The sequence below is a fragment of the Amblyomma americanum genome, chromosome 11 (genome assembly GCF_052857255.1).
Source record: "Amblyomma americanum isolate KBUSLIRL-KWMA chromosome 11, ASM5285725v1, whole genome shotgun sequence".
Classification (NCBI taxonomy): domain Eukaryota; kingdom Metazoa; phylum Arthropoda; class Arachnida; order Ixodida; family Ixodidae; genus Amblyomma; species Amblyomma americanum.
The window spans coordinates 14,769,851-14,797,187 of record NC_135507.1 but is presented as its reverse complement, the minus strand read 5'-3'; the positions used below and the strand labels follow the sequence as shown (position 1 = coordinate 14,797,187).

Sequence of the window (27,337 nt, the reverse complement as noted above, 5' to 3'; positions counted from 1 at the left end):
GGGTCGCGTAATTCCTTCCTATCCCAGGATTCCGAAACCGTCAGGCTGCACTTCGGTCAGAGTCCACGGCCCGCCCACCGATCTTTCCGTATTGACGAGATCGGGAGTGGACTGCTAGTAACCCCAGAGGAGGCTGGTTTGAACCGTGGCGAGGAGCGCCAGAAGCACTTCAACCCGCCAGGAACCTCACCACCTCCCATTCTCGCGGGGAGGAGCAGCCTTAACCACTCGTCCATGAGGGTGGTGATTACATAAGGTTATAAGGAAGCTCATATACGAGCAAGGTGTAGTCTTATACATGCTCATCGATGTGTTAAACTCTGTAGAGTTACATCTTGCACGGTGTCACTGCCGTAATCGTAGCGGGCGTCAGCCAGTACTGGAGTCCTGGTTTATACTGCGACGCCAAAATCGGCCTACCTGGTCCACATCCCTAGAAATAGCGCTCTCTGCACCGCCCAATTCTAATCCCAATTGTCAAGCCCATGTTGGCGAGGTACTGTTTTTGACCGGCAAAAGAGAGAAGGAGACAGACGCAACTTTGTTAAAGAGGTTTGACTTTCAGGGTGACCTTATTCCAGAAGCTCAGCGCTGGCTGCGGTGCCCCATGCATGGCGAACAGCAGAAGCAGAAGCCAATTGAACTGCTCTACGCATCAGGGCTAGTCAGTTGTTCATCATGTCACCCGGCAAACAGATATCCGACGGTGTCTTGTGGTAACAAAGCAGACCCATGCCCAGCTTTCTAAGACATTCGGCAGCTTGGGACATCTGTTCGCCGCCAGCAGAGATTCTGTGCGAGCATGGTGATTATCATGGCTGAGTCTTCCTCTTCACTGCAAACCCTGACCTATCAAATACATTGTCCTTGATTTCATAAGATCAGCGAACCTTTTTTTTCATTTAGTTACGCATCATCGTTATCCATCATTACATACCCTTTTATGCCCTGAGGCAATAAACATCGTTTAAAAAATACATCCTGCACTCGCGCCGCCTATTACCAATCGTCATAGAGAATTGATCGTAAATCTCTATTCGCCGGAAAGAGTTTGGTGCTAAGAGAGCGCCTTTAGTGTTCGAGAGTACATAGCCCTCAACGACTTTGGCTGTCTACTCCACCGCTAGAAATTGGGTTCTGGGGTCAGAGCTAGCCAGCACGGTCTCCCAGAGCTCAAGAGAAGAAACGGTAACTAGGTCCATCGGGGGTGGCTCTATTTTGTAATCCGATAGGATGTGATAGTAGTTGGCTCGTTGGTCGCAGTGTTTACAGTTCCGGTTGTACTGAGCAGGATAAATGTGCGCAAGGAGTGATGGGGTGTGTATCGATCTCGTCTGTAGACGACGCCACGTAACCTCTCGTTCTTTAGTCAGGCTTTTGTGCGGAGGGAGGAAAGTTCTCCTCTCTCATTTAAAATGATGGTTAGATCATGATACGTGATCATGGAGTCCTCCGTTAAATTCGGGGAGCCAGACTTATCCACTCTCCGATACACGAAACCTCGGACTTTATTGTAGTCTGCCTCGTTCCCCGGATTCTCCGAATGGGCTAGGACCCATATCGATTCGGAGTAATTTGGTGAGTGTCTCGTGGCGTTAAGGATTTGAAAGGGGATTTTCGCAATTCGCTCTCTTGCGAAATTATTGATAGCCATTCTAGAGTAGTTTATAATGGTACCCTCTTGCGTACACGCTTAAGCGCAGGCAATTGCTGCTTCTACCGTTTCAGAGGATTTGGTTTTGATGGTTTCCGAGACGATGTGGTCATCGTTCTCATTCGCAGCAACAATTGCAAAGATTCTCCCATAGAGAATCATTAGGCTGTGCCAAAAATTTTGCATTCCCGGGGCGATTTTGTGCGTTCAGCGCCTCGCGGCGCATGGTGGTAGCTGTGCGAACTATAAGAGTTTGTCCTCATTTCCTGGGCTTCTCCAAGGAAAAGCAAAAGCATCCCAGAAACGAACGAAAGTAAAGCGGATAGCTGAGACTAGAAAATTTGAAGGGACAGGGTGACCGTGGCTGGGAAAAGACTTGAGAACATTAGGAGAGACCTTTGTCCTGCAGCGGACGTAGTCAGGCTGCTGATGATTATCATTACAATCGTTATCGTAATCACTCGGATTTGGGGGGGGGGGGGGCAACCTCTACTGCGTCCATTTCTTTGCCTATTTTGCCTTTGCGGCCATATAAATCGACATGAATCCCACGACCACAAATGTCACATCATCGAGAGTTCCAACCTCGCGGTGTACATGCTGTAGGTCCACATTAATAACGTTCTCAGTGGAAAGTAGTTCGACGCTGAGTTTGCTGTCTTGATATTCTACGATACTGATGTCCATGGTGACTACGTTAGATCGGTGTCTCGACTTTACGGCGTCATGGGGAAGTCAAGGCGGAAAGCTGGGCTAGTCAGCTGTTGACCATCTTAAAAAGCTACAACTTAAGACGACGACGAATCCTTGTGCTCGCTTCTATATTTTTTTGACCCCGCCTTAAGCGCTAGTCCTTTCTTTTTTTATAAACGAGATTTATTGCTTAAGGGCATCAATGGTCAGCAAGGAAATTGGAGATTTGGTGCCTATTTGTATACTTATTTGACACCACAAAGTGAGCTAAAATAGGTTCATCAGGTACAGGATACCCGCTGCGCCCTTCTGACAGTTTATGTCGAGCTCAGTCATTGAATCCCTGCCTGCTCAAGTATTTTCCGCTATCATTCATGCCATCACGCGCAACATGATCAGCATTCTTTAGTTTTCAGAGTCTCCGCAGCCGATTATAAGGATGCATAGATATTTAGCAACTATGTGACTACGACGCAAGCTTTCGCAACATCTCCCAACTGGAATTTCCTCCTTCCCCGTCTCCTTTCTCCATCCTTTCCATGGATAAATTTATTCATCATTCACTCTTTTGCTCTGTGCTTGTCACGGGCCACGAGCCATCTCCGTAGACAAAGAAGAAGAAGAATGGCAGGCTGATGTCTACCGCGTCAACGGCAGCAGGAGACGTCGCTGAAGTAAGCACGCCGTCACTACATCTCGTACCAAATCCGTCTCATACTGAGCCCGCGTGTGTCACACAGAAGTGGCCGTGGGTTCGGGCATATAAGGTCGTTTAAGGCTCATACATACTGCCAACGCAGGGGTGGCCGTTCTCGAAAGCGGTTGCAAAAGCTTCGCACTCTTCAAGGTTCCTTTGGTGTTGGAGGGCTAAATTTGGGTCTCTAATTGCTATTTTGTCAAAGTATTCTTTCAGTACTTTACACTGTCTTCTAACTTGCCGGAGGATGGCTTGTCTGTTGGTCATATTGTAGACTGCTCTTTCAGCAAAGGAAAACCTCAAGTATAATTTTGCATGAGCTCCTGTTCAGCTTAACAGATATGCTCAGGTGATGTCAGAGGTAAGTGGCGCATGGTCTTGAGAGAAGCGAAAATTTTTTTCGACCTTACTCATTGGCTCAAGCGACGTCTTGCAACCAAGCGATACCATAGCCATGACAGAACACTAAGATCGAATACAATAGAATTGTAATAGTACGATAATAGAACTGCGTACACAGCGTATTGAGCGTATGATGCAGACAAGCTGCGAACCGCAGTATATAGACTTGTATTGGCTTTTTTTATGCCATCTCTTCATTTCAAAGTTCCTAATTCATCTTGTATGCTATCTGTGGTTCCACATTACAGCAACGATTACAGCAACCGGAAGAAGACGCGGTCGTCCGCTACGACTTCCCTCTGGGAGCGGTTGTGGTGATCTGGGTGATCGGTGTGCTAGTCGGGGCCGCTGTGGGCTCGCTGGGCTACGTGGTCTTGTGGTATGCGTTAGCGGAGGAACCCATGACCACAGCGACGACCACCAGGACCGCAACCACGACGACCACCACCCCGACTAGCAGGCCACTAACAGCACCACCTGCCCCGCCTACATTTGCACAGCTTCCGGTCCTTCAATCATTACGACCTGAACATGCGCTACCAACACCCAAGCCTCGCAATCTCTGTTACTCGAAAGAGTGCCAGGACCTGGCGGACTACTACCGGAGTGCCCTGAATCCCCTGATTTCGCCATGCTCCAACTTCGGCGCGTACGTGTGCGGACTCTTCCGTGAGGACATGAACAGCGTCTACAACAAGGTACGCCATGCGACGAGTTGTCCACGTGTCTTGAATAATTTTGATCCCCCGCCCACGAGGCAGGAGCTCAGGAATGGGGTGAGAGGGAAATGTTGAAGGCGGTCAAGGCCCAAAGCGCCACCCTCTGAAGTTATAGTGCCACATATGTCCTGGCCCTCGTTCTTTGTTATCTCGCTCACTTTACACTTCTACAGCGACAGCTGTTAAAGACTTGTTTCCCGCGGTTCCTCGGCGTCGATGTTGTCGGTGTAGCGCACCGGGTGCAATGCTTCGCGCTAATTTCTCAGAATGTAGCGACGTCATGCATGACGCCATGACAACGCGGCACGCTGAATGGGCATGTTAGAGTGACGTGACGCACGACATCCTGACATCGCGAAACGATGATTGACTTCGCACGGCCTCATGACATCGCGACGCACTGATCAGCCAGAATTCCATTCACTGATTGGTCCCAGCACAATGGTGTCACGATTGGCGTCATTGTATTCCATATGCTTGGATACAAATGGATGGATAAGTGACCGTGCGTTACTATGAGGTTTCAGTACCCAGAGTCACAAAGCAATGCTAACTGGCATCAAAATTTCGCCCGAGACCAGCTATACCGGAAATTCGCTTTACCACTGGGGTTAAAATGTTCGTTCAATTCTTAAACGCAATAGAGTTAATACGCCCATACTCCAGAAATTCTAGTGTCGTCCGCAGTGTCTTCGTCGGAGGCGGCGTTGAGAGAAAATGTAGGTGGCCCATCTGTCACATTGGTCACTAGATCTTGTCGCCTAATCGCAGCCTACAAACCGAACTGTGAGCAAACAGCCCACCGAGGCAGGCGGCTTTAAATTAATGATTGGTCGCGAGAGGTTGCTCGAGAAGAGCAACCTGAGTCTCACAAGCCGCATCGGTGGAAGTGTTTGAAACAGCCACCTGCCGAGGATGTAAAGTATCGCTTGACCGCTGCTCAACAGTGCCAGGGTGGGTATGAGGACTCTCAGTGAGCTGTGAATGCAAAATGAATTACCAATGCCGCATATATGGGCACTAACCCCTTGACGCTATAGGTTAGTTCACACACACGCAGGAGGTCATTCCCTACTTTATATTCATAGATCCCCGGGAGCCCTCATACCCCTCCGGACGCAATGGTGCAGCGGCTGAGCGATACGCCACTGCCCTGCGATGGCAGGTGCTCCCAGCGGTGGGCCTTATGAGGCTCAGGTTTCTCTTCCCGAGCGACCAATCATTAATTCGGTGGTCAGTTTTTTCACTATCCGGTGGGCAGGTTGTGATGACGCCGCAAGGTCACGTGACCTAGGTGGCCCTCCTGCCCCCTCAGTTGCTATCTGGGGACCACCTGCCACAGCCATGCTCGTGGCAGGTGGTAACCGCATTCAGTACAATTACCGCATTCAGTAAAATCGCTGTTAATAATTTATGTATGCCATCAACTTTAGGCAAAAACGCTAGCCCTGCCATTAATCATGGGTGCTATTCGCATTTCGGGCGCAAAATCCTCTTTGAATCATTCCTATAGTCGGATACAACACAAGAACGAAGCGGCAGATGCCCTTCAAAGGAGGCGCTCCAGCCAATGGCGTCGACCGATTTTCACGACGCCGCGGTGAATCCGATTAAGCCGTGCTATTTCCCATTCATCCGCCACCCCCCTGAGATTTCATGCTACCAGGTCCGAGATCGCTCTAAGGGGAGAATCGGTCGACACCACTGGCTGAAGGGGCTCATTTTAGGGACATTTTCCCCTTCGTTCTTGAGTTGTCCAACATTCTCGAAAAAAATTCTGAAAATTTAAAAATTGTAAGATACTGTTATAAAAATATTGAAGGTAAAGGTACATTCTTTTCATAAGTAGCACAATCTTTCTTTTAAAGTATATTTATCGATCGCATCGAACAGTGAAGACTGCTATAGAAAGCCAATGAAGAACGCTTTTGACAATAGCAAAAACGTTAATAGCAAACAAAAAGGCAAGACTGCCTTCGGGTGATCTGTGTATATATTATTATAGGGAAATCTTACATAATATGAAAAAATTGCGTTCATCAGCGGTTTCCCGCTGAAAAATGCGTTTGTTCAGAATTCCTGAGTATCATATTAGTTTACATAGATTAAAGAGAACAGGTTTCTGGGGATTGTTCAAGCTGTGCAGACTAACATTGTCCGAACAAAATTCTAACTACACGAAAACGCAGATATTTGGAGACTACTCCATTAGTTTTCCATACTGACGTCTTCAGGTAGTTGCAAACCCAGATTTCCCCCCCCCCCCACCCCTGTCTTCAGCATGGAACTCTGAAGCAAGCACGAGTCATGACGCTAACAGCTTTAGTGTTTGGCAACGACTCTCCTCTTAATGGCGTAGAGCTTTAAAACACATTGTTAACTTCAGTTTTTTGGAGCGAGAGCTCTACTCCTTGGGGTACTACTGCCGATTTGGATGTGGATGAGACAGTGACCTTCAATACCTCACATGGTCAAACTGAACTTAACTGCATGGTGGTACGGCCCAAGCTATAGTAGTATGACCACGTGATCATATGACTGTGATCATAGCGTACCTGGCCTTGACCTTTCAACTTGACCCTTGACGTTTAATTTGAGACAGTGGAGACCATCTTAGCAGATCTTTCGCTCGTATAACTAGGTTCAAGCCACGTTGAACCCTACAGGCCGCGGTGGCTCAGTGGCTAGTGCGTTTGGCTACTGATCTGGAGCACCCGGGTTCGAACCCGACCGCGGCGGCCGTGTTTCGATAGAGGCGAAACGATAGGACGCCCGTGTGCTGTGCGATGTAAGTGCGCGTTGAAGATCCCCGGGTGGTCGAAATTATTCCGGAGCCCTCCACTACCGCACCTCTTTCTTCTTCCACTCTCTTTTTTATCCCTTCCCTTACGGCGCGGTTCAGGTGGCAGCCGAGATGTGAGACGGATACTGCGCCAGTTCCTTTCCCCAACAACCAATTTTCTTTTTTACGTTGAACCTCAGCCATTTTTTTTTACTAAGATTCCATTCTATGGCTCTTTCTATGTTCATGTTTGTTCGGCAGCAAAATTAAAACGCAATTATTGCTGTGAAAATTACATTTGAATATATTCCCGCCACTTGATTCAAACTCGTGACGTCTACACCGAAAGAGACTCCATGCCATGACTCCTGCTCCCAAGGGAATGGCGGTGTAGTACAGCCTCGGGGATCCACGAGAAAAAAAAAACTGCATCGACGCACGCAGTTTATTTTCGAAATTGGCTGGTGGTGGCAACACCCGTATTTCACTCTTTATAAGACCCCCGCTTTCAGTTCAAGTAGCGTCTTTGTCATTAGAATTCGGTAATTTATCCATACAGGCTAACTTCGCTTTATCCACAGTGTCAATTTAAAGGTGTCAATTGTGCTTGTTCCTGCTGCCTCTATCGCGGTGCAAGTCTATCAGTGCACTTACTGAGGTTCTTTGCCATCGCAAAGCTATCGATCATTCTTCCTGGAAAACAACACTCTAAGGCAACAGAGGCAGAGACAAAGATAACGACACAGACATGTGTCTCCACCTTCTTTGCCATGCCCCCTTTGTGTTGTGCATTATAGACATATAGCCGGATACGATTCAACAACGCAGCGGCTTTTCCCTGTCAAAGAACCCTCTTCCAGCCAATGGCGTTGGCCGATTCTCATGACCCTGCTAGCCCGACAATCAAGGGAGGGGACTATCCCCGACCACGAAGGAAGGGGATTATCCCCTTTGATCTGCCACTCCCTGCATCGTCGACGCCATCATCGACGCCATTGGCTGGAGAGCCTTGTTTGAGTGGCATTCGCCGCTGCATTCTTGAGTTGTAACTGACTATACAATGAAGCGGCTTTTCCCCTTAAACGGATCCCTTCCAGCCAGTGGCATCAGCCGATTTCATGACCCTGCTAGCGGGACAATACAGGGAAGAGGCTATCCCCGACAGTGGCAGATAAAAGGGGATAGTCCCCTCCCTCCATGGTCTGGGATAAGAGCGTTAACTCTTACTCATCACGTTTCTCGATTTCTTGGGGTCTGCTACCCCTATAGTAAATCGATATAGCAACCCAATTGGTGATTGACTGGCGGCGTCAGTAGTATATCGAATTGGTGATTGTTTGGCGACGTCACTTATAAATCCAAGATATCAGCCAATAATGGCAATTAGTTGATCACGTAATTAATAATCCGAGACGGCGGCCGGCTTAGGGGTGTAGCTCAATTTAGTCTCATTCATATCAATTCTAGTAAACCAAACACCTAACGCTCGTTACTTCAACGTCTTCCAGACGATGGCGGTATCTTTTTTTTTTGTTCTCTCGCAGCACTGGCGTCAACTCACCCTCGGTCTGGCGCATTTCATAATGGGAGTGTACACTGACCCTACTGTCGACGCGACACTACAGAAGGCCGGCTTGTTGATCAAAGCGTGCACGGATGTCCGGGGGAAAACCTGGTCCGCCAGCGACGACCTGAAGCAATTCATGACGAGGCTGAAGCTCTCCCTGACGGCGCCGCCCTCCGGCGCTCCTACCTCGGCCGACGCCGTGCTCAAGCTCCACGTCGAGCTGTCGTACGCGTACGGGCTGAGCGCGCTGCTCACAATGCGGCCACGCGACAACAACTCCATGGCCGTGCATTTCAACGGCCCTGGCATGCAGGCGGCACTGTCCAGGAGCAGCGATCCAGGGTTAGCGGAAAATAACTTTACCAAGTCAGTTAATGAGGCATTCTTGTCATTAGAAGCATTATTTTATTTATTTTATTTCCACCTGCCATTTTAATGCCCAATGGCAGGTGGAAAGGTGTAGAGAAGAATATCCCCCTCTTCACTTGTAGGAGAGAGTAGGAAGAGGCTGGACGGCGGCTGCCATGGTAATAAACCTCAAAAAGATTGGTGTAACGACTGTTAATGACAAGAGATGACTAAGCAAAAGTGACTACAGCCTTTAATGAGCACCTGCATGTTAAAGTATATAAGAAAATGTGGAGACAAGTACAAAAGAAGCAAGTAAAATCACGGAGAAGATCTCATGCTAACGCGTTGTCAACGCATAATGATTAAGCGCTTGCGTCATTTTCTTTTAGCACGAATACATTTACCATCTACATTCGGGCGTTTAGGCGTCCGTCATGCACGCGATTTTCTATCCGAGCATATAAATGTACCCCATTAATACGGAGCCTTCCACTACGATGGCTCAAACCTCACGGCCACACCATAACATCTATAAATTGACCTGGCGCCGGTGGGCATGGAAGGGATAGCACAGCAAGTGAGGCTTAATGTCGCCAAGCTGCGCGTTGTGTTTGAGACGTCCTATTGCAAGGTTCCGGATTAATTTCGATTACCGTGGGGTTCTTTACCATGGGTTCACCTCACGCAGCACGTGGGCGCTTTCAAATTTTGCCGTAATCGAAATGCGGCCTCCACGACCAGAAGTCAATTCCTCGACATTTGGGATCAGCTGCCGAACTACAAGGCCTCTGAGCCACCGCTGCGGGGGGTAGGCATGGAAGGATAACACATACTTCAGTGTTACCCAAGCGGCCATGAAATGTGAAGCAAAGCACGAGGAAGTACTACACGAAGAGCATGCCTTGTATACGGAGGTGTCAACCACTGCTCGATTGGGAGACGTCATTTTGTTCCTCAGCGGTTTCGTGGACCTCTGATATGGACATAAAGCTGGTAAATTTCCGCCTGAAACGATAAAAAAATTGCTGGAGTTCAAGTAGCTTGAACCTAGTTATACGAGCGAAAGCTCTGTTAAGCATGGTCTCCATTGTCTCAAATCAAAAGAAAAGGTCAAGGCCATGGGTCAAAGTCAGGTACTCAGGGTCATAGTGATATGATCGCGTGGTCAAACTGCCATAGCTTGGGTCATACCACCACGCAGTTAAGTTCGGTTTGACCCTGTGAGGCATTGAAAATCATTATCGATGTGGTGCCCACTGTCTCAAATCGAATGTCATAATAATAATAATAATAATTGGCTTTCTGGGGAAAGGAGAAGACGCAGTATCTGTCTCATATATCGTTGGACACCTGAACCGCGCCGTAAGAGAAGGGATAAAGGAGGGAGGGAACGAAGAAAGACAGAAAGAGGTGCCGTAGTGGAGGGCCCCGGAATAATTTCGACCACCTGGGGATATAAATTATTCCGGAGCCCTCCACTACGGCACCTCTTTCTTCCTTTCTTCGTTCCCTCTCTCCTTTATCCCTTTCCTTACGGCGTGGTTATGAGACAGATACTGCGTTTTTTCCTTTTCCCAGAAAACCAATTATTATATGACATTCGATTTGAGACAGTGGGCACCACATCGATAATGACCTTCAATGCCTCACAAGGTCAAATGTCAAATGTCAAAGCCAAGGTCAAAGTTCAGATCCCCAAGCTTAGGCAATACCACCACGCAGTTAAGCACGGTTTGACCGTCTGAGGCATTGAAGGTTATCGTCTCGTCCACATCGAAATAGGAGTTGTATCGAGCTTTCGCTCTAATACTTTTCTCTGTGATAGTTGTATTGGATTTTCTCGTGGCCGAGACAGCCGCAAATCTGGGCTTTCGGAATAATATTCATGTGAATCAAAATGGCATAGTTCTCATCCTGAAACCTTAAGAAAATTCTATGTGGGTTTTTTCAAGGAGGTTACCGTAAGAAGTGCAATGTATGGGTAGAATGCAAGGGCTACTGTGGGGCCTCGGTTTCAATACATGCGCGGAGTTTTTTGAGGACAGGAAAGGCGTTGTGGGAGTTGGCCACTCGAGCTCTGTCGCGCTTCACCGGCGGTTGCGAGGAGGACGAGGTTGTGAAGAGAAGGAGTGCGCGTTCATTCATCCCTGCGCGCATTACAGCTTTCGTTGACACGGCTGCGAATTTCTTTCATCGATGTGTAAGGTGTTCCCTGACATTCAGATACAAATCTTTATAGGCGGTAGGTGAAGCATGCCAATGTTTTTTCGCAAGCATTTCATATAATGGCGCACTCGGCGATTAAATCTCAGGCTTCTTCGCGCAGCACCGGACGAGTGCGGAGAAGCTTGGTGATGACATCATAGACGTGGAGATTTCAAATTTCCACTGCTTTCTCCCGCAACTTGCCGTGTCGGTGGATGCCGCTAAACAACGCTCCACAGGCGCTGCCTTGGATGGCGTGGCTTTTTTTCCTTCAAAGAAAGAGTGTCTGAGCGGTAGGTGTACTGGCACCGTAGATGACGTCTTCATGGGCCTTCCACCGCTGTGCGCTGCGGAAAAGCCTGAACGCCTCCTGTTTTAATCGGCAATTACGTCATCATTTCCAATGCTAGCCCAAAAATACTTTCCACGTTTCACCTGAAAACTCCACGTATTCGGCGCTATTAAGCTCGCAGAATCCTGAAACCTCTTCAGTTTACCTTTGAACGTTCTTATGTGTGCCGTTCACGAGTGTAAAAGCCTCGTATTGAGAAGTATGAATATAGCCTAGAGTTAATTGATGATCGAACATCTGAAATCATATCAGCGCACAAAAAGATGCGGGAAGAGCAGGAAACTATGGTCTGTGACACTTCTGTTTTAATCCGTGTCTTTTGGTGGATAATTAAAGCCTCAGACGGGTACAATGAATGTAATTGTCACCACTTATCAGTTTATTAATCACCGGTCTAAGAATTAAGGATGACTAGGACAGTACCTACGCACACCTTTTCATGCAGTGACCTCATGAGAATAGCGCATGTTGCGGGCGTTAGGGGAACCCCGATGCTGTTGGCGACTTGGACGAACCTGTACGTCAAGATGAAAATGGCCGTCGCCAACGGCCACCAGAGGGCGACCGCCATGACGGCAACGTTCACCGAAAAGCAGGTGAGTGACGGACTGCAATGTACCACGTGCCTCTTGAGCAGTTACGGCACCTTTCTACGTGCTTCATCCTAAACAGATCACGAGCAGTGTCCTCTTGGACACTAGTTTATTGAAGTGAAAGCTTCACTACGCTAGGTAAATCCGATTTCACCGTGCGTTGCCGTTTTACCTTCAAGTGAGCCAGAGATCAAGTATGGCTTTATGCCTTATTATATGCTGTCCGACATGGTGTAGCACCACTTTACCTTTGACCTTTCGGTTCGCCGGTAGAGGGCGGTCGAATAGGCAGCAGCGTTCATTGGGAGAACAACCTCTCACGATTAACCATTAATGCAACTGCCACCTGCCAGGGTGGCAGGGTGGGCGCTCTGCCTATCCAGTGTGCGGAACGCACTCAACGTTACAGCCGCCAAGCCGCGTATACCTTCCCGATACACCGCAGCCTTCGCTTTCTAACCAGGCCTTCAGCAGTAGTTCAACCGCAGCTAATTTTTGTGTGTATGTATCTTCGCGACGTGTTTTCGATGAGATGATGTGGTATGGTATACAAACAACACGCTCGTATGGTATGAAACAACACGCTGGCAATGAGAGACGCCGTGGAGTCAGCATGAGCGTTCCATTTCCCTAACTTGACCAGAGCGCTAGTCTTTCAGCTTCGGGGCTAATTTGCAGCGCCTCTTCGTTCGCTATAAAAAGTGGTGCGGCCACGACTGTTCGTTTTATCAGAGACGTAGTGCCATATATAGTCCTAATACGAATTTTGCCAGTTCCTCGTTTGACAGCACCATTCTCGTTCGTAATAAGTGAGTGTTCGCTATAACTGGGACCGTTATATGTGGGCTCGGCTGTACCTCTTAGTTGCGGAAATAAGGGCATGCTTTCAGTGCCGCTGGTATATACCCGCCACACGCAAGAACAGTTGACAAAATAACTATTGAGTCACATGAATCTCTTACGAGGTGTTTAATTTTTTATTCATGTGGCACTGACATGCGTACTTTATGAGGTGCGCATTATGGTCTGGATCAAATTTAATTTCCAACACTAACGGCAATATCATTAAATATAGCTGTACTGCTATTTATACACTTCCCCCATTTACACATTTCACCATCTCCTCAAAGAAAAGGTAAAAAGGTCATAGGTCAAGTGGTGCGACACGATGGTGGACCACATATGATAAGGCCTATAGCCACACTTGACCTCTTGCTCACTTCGGTCAAATGGCAACGCACAGCGAAATCGGCTTTAGCTAGAGTAGTGAAGCTTTCGCTTCAAAAGAAGTAGCAAAGTGACCAGAAGTGGCGCCACTTAATCTTTTTCCCTATGTGATCGCAGGTGAAGGACGTGAGTTTTCAAGGCGTCAGCAAGGGAGCTTTTGGTGACGCGGTCCAATCCAAGACCCCGTACAATCGGGACGCCAGAATTCTCGAGTCGCCCATACTCGTGGTCATGCTGGAGTCCGTGTGGAGGGGCATTGGGAGCAGCCTTGAGCTCTTCTTCTGGACCAGCTGGAACGTTGTGGACGAGGTCTTCCCTTTCGTCGCACCCGGCGAGTAAATATCGAATCAGTTCAGTTTTATCTTACTCAAGCTGACAAGAAGCCAAGAACGCTTGCGTACATTGATATTAAAGCTACTCGAGGCACATAAAAGTTGCACATTGTCACCAATACTCTGCATATTGACCGAAATCACTCGGATAGAGTCAGTCAGTCAATGGTCCTTAGGGATAACAGACTGGATACCAAGGGAACGTAAGCGTAGCAGGGGGCGGCAGAATGTTATGTGGGCAAACGAGACAGAAGTTTGCGAGGATAGGCGGGTCGCAAATGGCACAGGACAGGGTTAACCGGAGATATATAGGAGTGAACTAAAGCGGCTGTTTGGGCTTGTTGGTCAGTGAACATGGTAAAAGAATGCAGCGCGAAAAAAACAAGGACGAACAGAAGTCAGCGCCCTGTCCTGTCCACTTCTGTTCGTCCTTGTTTTTTTCGCGCTGCATTCTTTTACCATATATAGGAGAGGCATTTGTCCTGCAGTGGGCGTAGTCAGGCTGGTGATGACGATAACAGTCAGACACTGATGAGGGAAAGGAAGGGAGTGCAGGCGACGATGGTTCAGGGACCATAAATAATTGCTTGTCATAGGCCATCACTTTATAATACACTTTCTAAGAACGTCCACTCTCGCCTTCCTATCGCTCCTTGCCTGCGCGTGCACCTGTCGTCTACGACGTAATTTTTTTTCCCCGATTGCGTTCTGCTTTCAAGCACCCAGCCTAAGCTTCGAAGTGACATGCCAGAGATGGTTTCCTGCGGCCTTTTCCTCCCCAACAACTTCTGCGTCATCGGTGAATCCTCTGGGCATAGTAACAGAGACTACACCTATTCAGCGATACTAAGAAAATGATGTATACGTCAGCAAACCCACCAAACTGGTGCTGCTCAGCGAAGATTTTTGCTTGAGTAAATAGGCTTCACAAATTGCTAGCTGGTTGTTGCCCTTACTACGCAGAAGTTACAGCTACTCACCAAATTAAAATAAATCTTCTCTCACTTGCTCTTCGGTGTCTCCACTGACACGTTATGTTGAGCCGGGTTTCTTTTGAAACAGCGACTTTACGATGAAAACAGTGGTGGACAATGAGCAGAATTCTTCATTTTCACGTCTCCACAGTTTGGCACAGCATCACGAGAAAAACTGCTCGTTGAGGTGTCAACACAGTGGTGTGGGTTTGTGACGTGACAGTGAATGAAGCGCCATGGGTCTTTTTTTTTTGGTACCAATAATCAACATAAGGACAGTGCTTTTCGTTCAAAACAGGCAAACTTTCAAATTATGTTTCGGGTCCTTATTCCAAGTTTGTGTCATAATAAAAAGCGTCATAATCTGCCGCAACGGGCACACCTGATTGGTCGAAATGCTGGAAGCAGATGTGGTGGTTCCGATGCAGCTAAAAGGGTCGAAGAAACCGGACGGTGACGTCAAACACATAGCGTACGCAGCAGATGTTCAACTGCCAACATGGCGGCGCGCTCTGAAGTGGAGCCTCTCGCTTCGAAGTGAACTCGGCGATGTTACTGCGTTTTTCGGCTCGTGAACTGGCTATAAACTGGGTACGGGACTTTCGCTTCGTCATCTCTTGCCTATAAGAAATTGGATGAAAGATAAATTGGGCCTATTTTTGTATTTCTTTGGACGATTCGGTAGCTCCTAGGCCTAACGAGCAACGGTTTGTCGCAGAAATTGTTCTCTTCATTCAAACTGTATGACGCCACTATCCCCGAGCTCATCCCTTTTATTTATTTGCAGTGCTAGCGTAAAATAAATGAAAAAACGTAAATTTCCGTCTGCACAACTGTCCGATTACAGCACCAATTAACATTCAGCGATGTTGCTGGCGGCAAGTCGTCACGGCGTCTTGGGTCAGCCCGGCACGAAGTGCGCATTGTGCAGCGAATGAGTGCATGCTACAAATTTTCCTCCCCGTTCCCTTTTCCTCAAGATAAATGCAAAATGCCGTGTTGTTAGAACAAGCTGGCTGCCTTTTATTTACCATCGGCGATCGACGGCTGTAGGGGCCGCCTTCTGTCACTGAAAAGCCACGTGTGGTTGCGTACAATATTTCCTCCTTTAAGTACACACCCGGCCTTTACGGTGCAGAAAAGAGCGCCTGAACTATATTGTTTGTATTGCTGAAGTCAATTGGGTAAAGTAGCTTTGATATTACTCCTTTACAGTGGAATCCGATGCGCACCCAAACTTGTGGCTAAATGTTTCTTCTGTCACATTGGTCGCGTTCTTTTTCTCGGAAAAGAGCAAAAGCTCCGCTGGATGTTTCGCTGCGGCAGACACAACGCAGTGACATACTGCCGCCGCTCACAGTCACAACCGAACCGACATCTACTTCCGGTTTTTTTACCAGTCAGGGGTGGTCGTTGCGGCAGATTATGACGCTTTTTATTATGACACAAACTCGGAATACGGCCCCCGAACCCGTTCCTGTATTGTCATTTTTCAGCGTTGGCCGGCTGTTATGGGAATCGACTTATTGTAGTTATCAGACTATGGAGGTTTTGATGCCGCTGCGGAAATCTGTAATTCGCCCTCTAAAAACCATCATCATCATCGTTAGTCCTTTTGCGTACACTGCAGGACAATGGCCTCTCTCACTGATCTAAAAGTAACTTGCGCGCACTCTAAGGCAGTAGAAATTAAAGGAGGCACAATGGTTTATTCCTTTCAGGGCTAAATGATTTACCACAAGCATTAGTCTCTAAACGAGCAGCCATTACTCCCTTAGAAAAAGTGATCATGGGGCTCAGTCCCGAAGCAACATATGACCAGAAGGGACGCCGTAAAGGAAGGCCTCAAATTAATTTAGACACCCTGGGGGTTCCTTAACGTGCGCTGTCATCACACAAGACACGGGCATTTTTGGATTTCGTGTGACGGTCTTCGTGCATAACAAACCACGCAGACGAGGCACCTCGCAGAAAGAACTTCAATGAAAGAAACGCGGCCGTGCAAAAACTAAAGCTTTCGCATTCCCATATATAAGCAGTCTTAAGTGTCTCGACCATTTTTTTTATTCCCCCAGCCTGTTCTGGAGAGTGGAGAGGAGGGAAGTGTTGTACGCGCGTGAAACTATACGTAAACGTGGTGCTACCGCATAGTATACGCGCATGCGCACTATTCGACTATCGCTCATTTGATAGTCCGTGGTGGATTTAAAAAAACCGCTTGTACTACGGGCTCATCGTGCTGCTTGCATCTTGCCGATTCGCAGGAATAAACGTTCCTCGAAGTTTTGTTTAGCCGCCCAGTAGTTCCTTGATGCCATGCATGACAAATGGCTTAGACCGAAAAAAGACTGCACGAATCCAAAGGAACGAACCTAACAAGTCCACTGCTGAAACCACTGAAAAAGGTCTGCTGAAACTCTCTTAGTTGCAAGAAGGCCAGTAAAGGGTATTTGCCCGTGGCTTGTGCAGGTCGTACGCACGGGCCAGGTTCTATGACCAGTCCGACTTCTGGGTTGACTGTCTACGCAAGGTCTCGCACCCCATGGAACCGGTTACAGTCTACCAGGCTGGCCTCGCTCACCCCAGCAACGAGACCAAAGATAAGATAACCAGCATGACGAACGCTATCGCAAGGTGCCTCAGCGCAAAGTGAGTAAGGATTTTCTGTTATAGAACGAGAACCTAGAAGAGTTGTGGCACTAAGTCAGAGGCAGGAAGCTTCCTATAATATACCACTGTCCATAATATACACTATACCACCTCAGCGCCAACTGCTGCCATAGCGGCCGGAGGACAGACACTAGGAGCGTCGTATGACAACGTTATCCTGAGAAAAAAAAATCTCCGAGCGGGATTCGCACCACCACCTGCGAAAACAAAGCAGATGCACGTGCGCGGCATGTGCGCGGACGATTCATTTCTAAACTACAGTTCTCCTATACCAATTGTGCAACAGTAGTTGAAACCGAAACTAGCCGGAGTTTCCTACCCCTGACTAAGTTTTCAGGTTCCAACGGTTGCAACGGTTCAGAGCACCTTACGAACTCAGAGTTAGAACCCTGGCTCTAGAGCGAAAGCAGCTGTCTAGATCACATGCACTCTTTTTTTTCACACTTTCTTGTAAAGCGTTTTTGCAGCCCCCCCCCCCCCCCCAAAAAAAAAAAAATTTTTTTTCGAACTGTCACGCACCGCTGACCAAAACAACCAGCGGCGCCGGAAGTCATTCTGGATTTTGTCACCTAGAGTGTCTTTTTCAGACTAGAAAAGACATCTTGGCGCGAACATTGCTAACTCGGGTTGGATTTCGTGGCAACTCCCATGCACCTGGAGTCATGTAACGCAAGGGGCCCCATCCTAGCGCAAACTGTCAAGGGCCTATCGATGGCTCGCTGTTGCGACCAAAATTTCGGTGCAATTACTCGCAATGCATGACCGGTGACAGCTGCTGCTGCGCAGTACACTGGAACGAAGGACAGCGTCAATACGGCTTTTCCCTGGGGCTTCCCCGGGGAAGCCCCCAATTTTCCTCATAAAAATGTAAATGTTCTTGAACGACAAACATTCATTAAAATATTTGTCCTCTACTGGCTAATTTCATGGCCTTTACGTTTTTCATATCAGCGGCATGCACTGCTTTGCTGGATCAGGACCGATATACTTCTAGACTTCGTGTGGTATCTTCTTTACTTATTAAATGCGGAAAAACATGGAAGCATTGGTATCAGTTATGTCTGCCACGAGTGAACGATGAGGGAATAGTTGGTATTGCATGATTACAAGACATAAAACTGAGCAGGGGACAAGGCACACTGAAAGAGAAGCAAACAGGACGAGCTCGTCCTGTTTGCTTCTCTCCTGTGTCTTCTCCCCTGCTCAGTTTTATGTTTTGTAATCATGTCTGCGACGATTTTGAAGACATACGAATACATTCTTTTATTTAAAAAATACATATTTCACTTGTCTAGACAGTGCGTAGCGTTATCTAATACACCATGGAATTGTCAATGGCAATGCAGTTATTATTGTTACGTTTGATCCTTCCACAAATTCTATGAGGAGGCCGCGCTGCAACATGAGCCCCCCCGGAAACAAAATTTCTGGCTACGCCACTGGCTAGTGCAGAAAGCCTGTCCCACACACAGCGGCCGAGTTGCCACGTTTTATGCAGAAGACATGATGCTATGACAACTTTACTGCCGTGCTCAAGAATCCCAGTACCGATTTGCGAAAAAACACCTGACTTCTGCCATGCACGCTTTCTGCAACGCCGTGCGGAGGAGAGGCACAAAGTTTCTTCATGAACCTAGAAGGAAAGCTGGTGGCGCTACACTTCTTCCGCCATGAAGAGGCGCAGGAATGCCAGGAAGACGAGGTTCCTTACTTGGCTTGGCTATTGTTGGGCATGAAATGTGGATTCACCCGTAAAAATACGACTCTTATCGAGGCAAACTCTGTATAAATGCTGAGAAAGTTTCCATACCATGGCCTAACAACAAACTTTCACTTGCGCTAAATGTATTGAAGAAATGAAAAACGCAATATTGAAATAATTTAATCGGCGCATTGAGGAGAGCATCACCATCATCAGCCTGACACCGCCCACTGCAAGGCTACGGTCTCTCCCATGTCTCTCCAATTAATCCTGTTCTTTGCCAGCTGCACCCACCGTATGCCCGCAAACTTATTCTCATCTACCCACCTAAATTTCTTCCGCCCCCTGTTATGCTTGCCTTCCCTTGAAATCCACTCCGTTACCCTTAAAGAGAGCACTCCGTTACCCTGAGGACAGCATGGCGTCGCAACTACCAATTTCGTGGCACAGCTCCACATTTTCGGCCCAACAATAGCCATACCAAACGCGAAAACCTGGCCTTCCGCCATTCTTGCGATGGACGAAGTGCTTTTTACGAAGCTTGCATAAATGGTGACGCCAGCTTCGCCTCTAGGTGATATTTAGCATTTCTGTCCTATCTTATGTTTCCTATGTTTTCCGTCCTCCATGTACTACGGCAGTTCTGATTCGCAGCAGACAATGGAGCATCGAACTCTTCACAGTACCCTGAATACATGTTAATGTTTTGTGTACCCTCTTGTGACGTCAGAGATTATCTCTGAGCTTGCAGTGGATGTGCCTTATCGTTCGGCACCCCAGTGACGCCACTAGCAAAACACAATTTTTTTTGTCACAAGATTTGTTTCTACCGTTACTGGTCATGAACTTGTAGCAGCAATAGAATCTTCTGTAGTATTGAGTTGCCTTTTGTCGTAGTGGCAAACTAGAGAAAAATTCCGCAGAAAAATACTACACTACAGCAGAAAAATGTCGTTACGACATTTTTGTTTTCATAGAAAGGGCCGGCCCGGTATAAGATTATCTTGTAAGCGTTGGTTCTTGTGTGGTCTGTTTATCGCCTGGGCAGATTGTCACGTGCCATATTGATCAGATTTGAAGTGCGTTGGGATCGCTATATATATTTGCCTTGTATTCCTTCCTTTAGTAAAGTTGTAAGTCTGCGTTAGTGTGTGTCTGCCTCCCTTTCGTCCGTGTTCTTGTTGCGCAGTTCGTCTTTTTTGCATTATGATCAACCAACTAGCCCGACAAGTCCTGTTGTTACGACCAAAGAGCAAAACATGTCGTATTTTGGACCCGGCTATGTAATCTTTTTTCGACTGGGCCAGGCAGCTATTAAGACAGAACAGCAGATTGGGCTTGTTGGTTTCTCAGCTCTCGTTGCGTCGCCTTCTCGTCTCGTGCTCCCGTCTACGTTCTGCACTGCTACTTGAAGACAGGCAGCTACTGCATGCCTTCCGTTCGCTCCCAGAGGCGGCTTCAAGCTACGCGCGGCATCGTGTGTTATGCTCAGTGCACGCAGCAGGCATGGCACGTCGCCGCTTCTAACATGGCTCAGAGCAACACTGGCGGCGAATTCAGCGAACCCGTTTCCTTCCGTTCTCGCAAAATTTTCTTTGCTTCCGGGAATTTCGTTGTTTCGGGACTTCCGTTATAACTGTAATCGACCTCCTGCACTTCTTTCCCTCCGCGACCGTTCCAGAACGCAGTGGCTGAAGAAGTTCAAGGTTCCTCCGACGTCGATCATCTCTCTGCCAAACCTCGTGTTTTACAATGGCGTAGACAGATACTACGCCTCGTATCCCAGACCCACTGGATCACCTGTGAAATTCTTCGCCGATTGGCTAGCCACGTGCGATGCATGGCGCCAGCTTTCGGCGCCCGTATTCCCCGGTTTCCCCGGCGTCCCCTCTACCTACTTCGATCCGGTGCGCATGGAAGTGGACGTTACCGTCGACGGCACAATAACTATACCCACGGCGCTGCTGCAGATGCCCTTCTTCACTGCGGACGGGCTGGCAGCGGCAAACGTCGGAGGCCTGGGCCACCTCATCGCCAGAAGCCTCGTCGAAAGGTGCGGATCTCACGGCCTCTGGCTATATATACACCGGGTTATATATAACATTACCAAATGTTAAAAAAACTCTTCGGCTATATGTTCGGTAGATCGTTTGAAGGCATTAGCAGCGAAACGTTCTTCATAGCCGAGGATTACACATTTAAGTTCGATATATTGCGGTGGTACACTTAGGTTCGTTATATCTGAGGTCAACACGTGAAAGTTCGTTATATTTGGGGTAACACACGAAAGTTCTAATACCCGAGCTTAACACGCGAACGTTTATATATCCGAAGTTACCACTCGAAAGTTCGTTTTATCCGAGGTGGCATACGATACTTAGGGTTGTTATATCCGGTGACGTGCCACGCTCCACGCGTGACCGCGGTCGCCGTTTCCGCTTGCACAAACACTTCTAATGCTAACGCATGAATAAACTGAAGAGGCGTTCACTTAATGTTACGGCAGTTTGTTGCTTAAGGGCTTTATGTTCATGTTAGGGGTTTATGTTGTGTAACGGGTCTCTAATGGTAATGCGTTCACGACCCAATGAAAATGCATCAAATAACTCTTCACGTGAACCGTAATGCGACCAACGATCGCATGACGAATGCGTTACGAGCGTGGCTCATGGTTCATATTTATTTATTAATTTAGAAATACTGTCAATCCCAATCGGGATCATCGCAGGAAGGGCAAAAACAGAATTCAACAAAGCAAGTACATAAAACGCAGCGTTGCAACTATATGTGAACAGAGGATGTTAGGTTTAATAGCAATAATAATAATCGGTGAGAAATAACATGGGAGCAACAATTCAAGGGAAAATAAATAAGAACAACATGATGCATTACACACTAGAAAGAACAACCGATGATGTGACGTCACTAATGAAGATCACGTTATGGCATCATCCCGCGTGAACGAGGTAATCTCTGCGCTACATGCCTTCAACAGGGAGCGCTGTAAAAAACCGAACTCGCTCCTGCCGAATCTATATGCTGCAGAATGCGTCTAAGATCTGCCTTCAAAAACGGGTCCCATTACAACAATAAAGAGAGCTGGACGTGTTTCATCTTAAACGGACAACGGAGGGCTGCTCCATCCAACTTTTCTCTTTGGTCAAAATTCATTCTGGCAAAATCGCCCGTAAAGTGGCTGCAGGCTCTAAAGCGTTTCTTGCGCTTGACAAAGCGGTGATTCACGGCCTCTTTAAGGTACAGTGAAGAAAATTCGATGTTGGCCTATACTGACCGGTTACCGTGTTCCACTGAGAAAGGAGCTCTTACAAGCTAGGAAAGCTAAAAAGAATTAACCCCCGATTTACTTCGTTAAACTAAATGAGGCGAGGGTGTGTTAGCACATTCACTTTGCTTAGCTTTGTGTGTCTTCAATTATCTTGTGATTGTGCTGCCGGGGTTAAATGGGAGGTTAAATTTAGGGCGATCAATTTTATTGGTACGGACGAAATGCGAAGCATGCGCCCTTTCGTCTCCGCTTTAGTAATGATCAGTACATAACACTTTTATTGCATCCATATTTCGTTACATCCGTATTTTCCTTATATCCACTGCTTCCCTACAAAACGAAAGGGAAGACTTCCCTTCCTGTTTTGCCACCTGTCAACTGTGGCAGGCGGCTCTGCCGTTAAACCCCTAGACAAGACAGCTTTTTCGCTAGCGAGGCACTTAGTTCTAGCGCAATAAAAAATAAGTACTAGGCTACGCTGCCATTCCCTTCCGAACAATAATCACGGAGTCATTTCCGGTCATGACGTCACTAGTTTGTATCGAGTATGGCGCAGTTTGTAAATCAGAGATTTTCTCTGCAATAAATTCTTTTCCTGCCACACGAACACTAACATACCCAGAAGGAGCCATTCGTCTGACTAAGAAAAAAACGTGTTGGAGTTGTTCATTGTTTACCTTCCCCGTTCCTGTTTCCTTCGGTTTCTCCGTCATAACGCATCCTCCTCACCAACTGCAAACAACCGGCACTCGAACCTGCAGGTACCTCAAGCCCGGTGCCAGGTTCCCTGCTGAATGCCATGGGCCTAACGGTACCGCAATAGACAACGATATCGAGAACATTCTGGCCTTCGAGTGCTGCATGCCAGCATTGAGGGCACTGAATGCGAGCGCCGACCTACAGCTTCCCTTGCTCGGGCAGCTGAGCCCGGACAGGATGATGTTCGTGTCCGGTTGCCTGAAGGTACGGCAACTCCCCACGCTCCGTGGAGTTCCTCAATATGAAGTATGGAATGATATCACCATCAAACCTGAGTTCAATGAAGAAGACTAAAGTAGCACCCTCCTCTATCCTCCTCCGCCGCGCGCCAAGAGGAGGCGCTTTACAGCATGAGCTGTAAATCGCAGGGAAGCTGACCGGTTAGTTAGGGGTCCGCACGGTTGTAAAGCAGGAATAGATTGAACAGAGGATGGCCGGCCAGAGCATGGGTAGACTGCCCCCGCGGCTTATGTAATCCCCTGATCTAGCACCCCAGTTACCCCATGGATCGTCAGTCAAGCGCATGGCGGCACGGGATTTCCTTATCTAACTGCACGACAGCATTTATTTTATTTCCATGATCTCTCAACACGACGCCACAGTGAGCATATCAGTATAGCGATGTGCTTATAAAACCGATCCCAAAACTCATGCAACAAGTCGAGCATAAATGAATGAAAAGCGCCAAGTGCATCACAAGGTAACAACTTTCTGATGATGTGGATGATAGAAAACTTATTGGTTCTAATACAGAGAAGTTTTCCCCGTCCGAGAGGGGCCCTCAATCCAGGGCTCCTGCAGCGACTACTGTCAGCCTGGCATGATCCAGCAGCTTATGGCCATTCAGGTCCGAGCTGGACAGAAAGGCCAGATATGGTATGGAATAGGGAAGGGTATTCATTACACTGTAGGCGTATGTTAGCGTACAGCGTTGAGTGCAGTTTGTGTCGGAAGCTCAGACGAGTATGTGCATATGGTTGGTAGCTGTGTTAGACGACGGCCTCGTCTCGCGTGAGTCGCTTGTGGGATCTAGGCGGATATCTGTGCCTGTCCAGGCGTTGATGCTGGAACGGACTTGCGTATACTGGTTCGGTACTTGCGCCGGTGAAGGGCTGCGGTCGATGTCGGTTCCTGGAGCCCGGGTGGCGCTTGTGCGAGCTGCAGCCTTTGCACGCCGGTTTCCAGGAAGTGACCCATGACCAGCTGTTCATACCAGTGCGATCTTAAATAAGGTGGTAAATTTGGATCTGAGGATTCTCGCCGCGTATGGGTAAGCGAGGCTCTTCGTGTGCTTGCTAGTCTGTGGATGACGTATGTGGCGCTAGTCGGGGGCTGGCCAGAAGCAATGACTAGCGCTATGGCGGCTTCCTCCGCTTGCAGGGCGGTGCTGATAGGAATGAATGCGTTCGCAACCGTATATATATATATGCGGTATATAGCATATTTCTTGCAGGGCGGTGCTGATAGGAATGAATGCTGTCGCAACCGTATATATATATATATATATATATATATATATATATATATATATATATATATATATATATATATATATATATATAGAGAGAGAGAGAGAGAGAGAGAGAGAGAGAGAGAGCATATTTCTGAAATGAGTGCGATTTGTACATAGTAGTAGCAGTAGTGGTTTATTTTTAAAAAATAAAGGAAAAGAATGTTGCCGGCCGCGGCAACTGCTATCTAATATCCCTTGATGACTGGTGAGAGCGCTGTCGGAATCGTTGTGGTGAACTGTGGGTAACTATTGGTAAGGCATAGCCGAGGCGTTGTAGGAGGCGAAGTCCGCGGCGGTTTTGACTGTCAGGCGTTCAGTCTGGCTTGCAAGGTGGGCTTACTTTATAGTTCCCTGCCCGTATTATGGCGTCTGAGGGCAAAGAGCTTCGGGGTAGATGTGAATGGCGTTAGGACGAGCGCTTGCTTCAGCGGATTACTTGCCACTGATTATTTGCACCTTGCGGATTACTTGCGGGTTACCTGCCCCTGCTTTTGTTTCTTGCGCAGGACTGCACGTCTCTGCCGCACGCATCAAGTCACTGCTACAACTTGCCGCACTACCTGAAGGCATTCCGTGAAGCCTACTCCTGCGGCCAGGTCCAATCTTCTTGCTCCTTTTCGTAGGCCTATCGACCTTGATCGCCTCAAGTCCTTCTGTAAATCTCTCTACCAGCCCAACAGGCACTGCCTTCCCTGCTCTCTGCACAAAGACTGCAAGGGCTAGCGGTAGCTCTAGAAGGACTTCCTCGATGATTTTTCTATTGAGGCATGCAAGTTCCTTGCTGCTTGACGCTGCAGGTTACGAGGACTCGTAGCTGCATCAGAAGGCCTTCAGCGGCGCCCTTTAGCTAACAAGGTTTTTGTTGCACTTCGCCGCGGGACATCGCAACAGGGCAGTGTGCTGTGATCCGACGTTCCATCTACGGGGACTGAATTTTGTTCTTTAATATCGGCGCTTCTTGGCAATCTGATGCTGGTTGAATCTTTCCCCATAAGTATACCCGTAGACATCGATTTTTTTGCGGAATTTTTTATTTTTACGGCGAAACACGCATTCACATTTCCCTCAATAACTTGTTTACAACAGCCCGAGCATTTCTACTTCATTGTCTGCCGCGCTATTGGCCTGTGATGTCTACTCGCGCATCGCTACTGAACTCTCCGAGCAAACTGTGTATAGTATTTCATCACTGTTGTCGACGGTCCAGTGGTCGCCGACCGCGGAGGTGACTATGCAGTTTATTCATCGCCGTGCTATATCATCCTACGATAATAATCATTTTTCGATTCCCATGTTGCACGTTACTTTTTCCCTTTTTCATTCTACTTTTTGTTCGTTGCCATTACTTTCACCGCCATGTTTCCATTCCTCTTGTAACAGCCCGTGCATAGCATAGCCAGCCTGAATATAACATAGCTTATTTCTGTGCAGTTGTATCAAAAACATTTTCGATACAACCCTTGCAGCGCATAGTAACCCTCTCTCTTTGAAGGGGAAGTTGGTGTATCATTCATGATTGTGACAATGTACTAAATGTGGAAGCTAACAACTAGTATATTTGGTCACCGCCGTTTTTAACATTTGTATCTTACATGGTTTCGCAGAAAATTAAAAAAATTGAATTCCACCAAGGGGTTGATCATTTTGCGAACACTTCTGCTCCCTTTATATAGGTATACCCCGATTCGCCGCTTCACGTGAAGCTTCTTTTTGAAACAATTCTCTCTTAAGCGGTCCTCGCTGGATCGTTTGAATGCGTTAGCAGCCAAACGTTCAATGTACCCGAGGTTGGCACATTAAATTTCGTTATATCCGAAATGGTGTACATTGGTTCGTTATACACGAGGTGACACACGCAAGATCATTATATCTGCGGTTAGCACAAGAAAGTTATATTCGCGGTTAACGCACGGAAGTCCTTTATATCCGAGGAGGCATGCTATTAAGGTTTGTAGATGGTAGCTGACATCACGATTACATGATGTAGTTAACAACGTGAGTAAAGCCCAGATGTACAACGTGAATTTTTATTACTCTGAAGAGTTCGAGGCGAACACAGTGTGCGGCGATCGCAGGCGACAGTGACTGACTGCAATGCTGCCAGGAAAGAACTGATTCGTTCAATGAACGACGCGGCGCGCGCTCGGCGCGAACATGGACGGCCACGGGCAGCGGCTGTCTCGTCTCCCACTGCGCTGTCACCGGCGATGGTGCTGTTAAAGGTTCGTTATATCCGAGGTTGTATACTAAATTCGTGTTTGGTAATATACTAAGTCCGTAGCCCAGAGTGCCACGTATAACACTGGCTGCTGATCGACTACGGTCGCCATTTCTGCTATAGCTTGCACCGACCACTGTAATGCTAACGCATTATTGCGCAAAGCGCGAATCGACAGAATTTCCTCATTGCTATAATGGGCGCGCACTTCAGTCAGGCATATTGTGACCTGCGCAATGCCCCCTAAAATCCGACATCATGAGTAAAGGTCGAAGATTAAATTCTGTGTGTGTGTGTGTGTGTGTGTGTGTGTGTGTGTGTGTGTGTGTGTGTGTGTGTGTGTGTGTGTGTGTGTGTGTGTGTGTGTGTGTGTGTGTGTGTGTGTGTGTGTGTGTGTGTGTGTGTGTGTGTGTGTGTGTGTGTGTGTGTGTGTGTGTGTGTGTGTGTGTGTGTGTGTGTGTGTGTGTGTGTGTGTGTGTGTGTGTGTGTGTGTGTGTGTGTGTGTGTGTGTGTGTGTGTGTGTGTGTGTGTGTGTGTGTGTGTGTGTGTGTGTGTGTGTTGGGCTTTATGGTACATAAGCAGCCAAGGCTATCATGATGCGTTTAACACGGTTTTGTGGCTTCTGCGCTCTTTCTGTTAGT

General features: G+C 47.7%; 1 protein-coding gene across 1 annotated transcript; it reads left to right on the top strand.

Moving 5' to 3' along the window:
* Positions 1–2,939: 2,939 nt before the first annotated feature.
* On the top strand, positions 2,940–25,980 carry LOC144110207 (uncharacterized). The gene is made up of 9 exons (XM_077643045.1): positions 2,940–3,021; positions 3,695–4,144; positions 8,492–8,856; positions 11,868–12,018; positions 13,360–13,577; positions 17,018–17,197; positions 20,602–20,973; positions 22,968–23,169; positions 24,985–25,980. Exons 1-9 carry the CDS (start codon positions 2,983–2,985, stop codon positions 25,099–25,101), a joined length of 2,094 nt encoding a protein of 697 aa, XP_077499171.1. The 5' UTR covers positions 2,940–2,982; the 3' UTR covers positions 25,102–25,980.
* Positions 25,981–27,337: the final 1,357 nt, after the last annotated feature.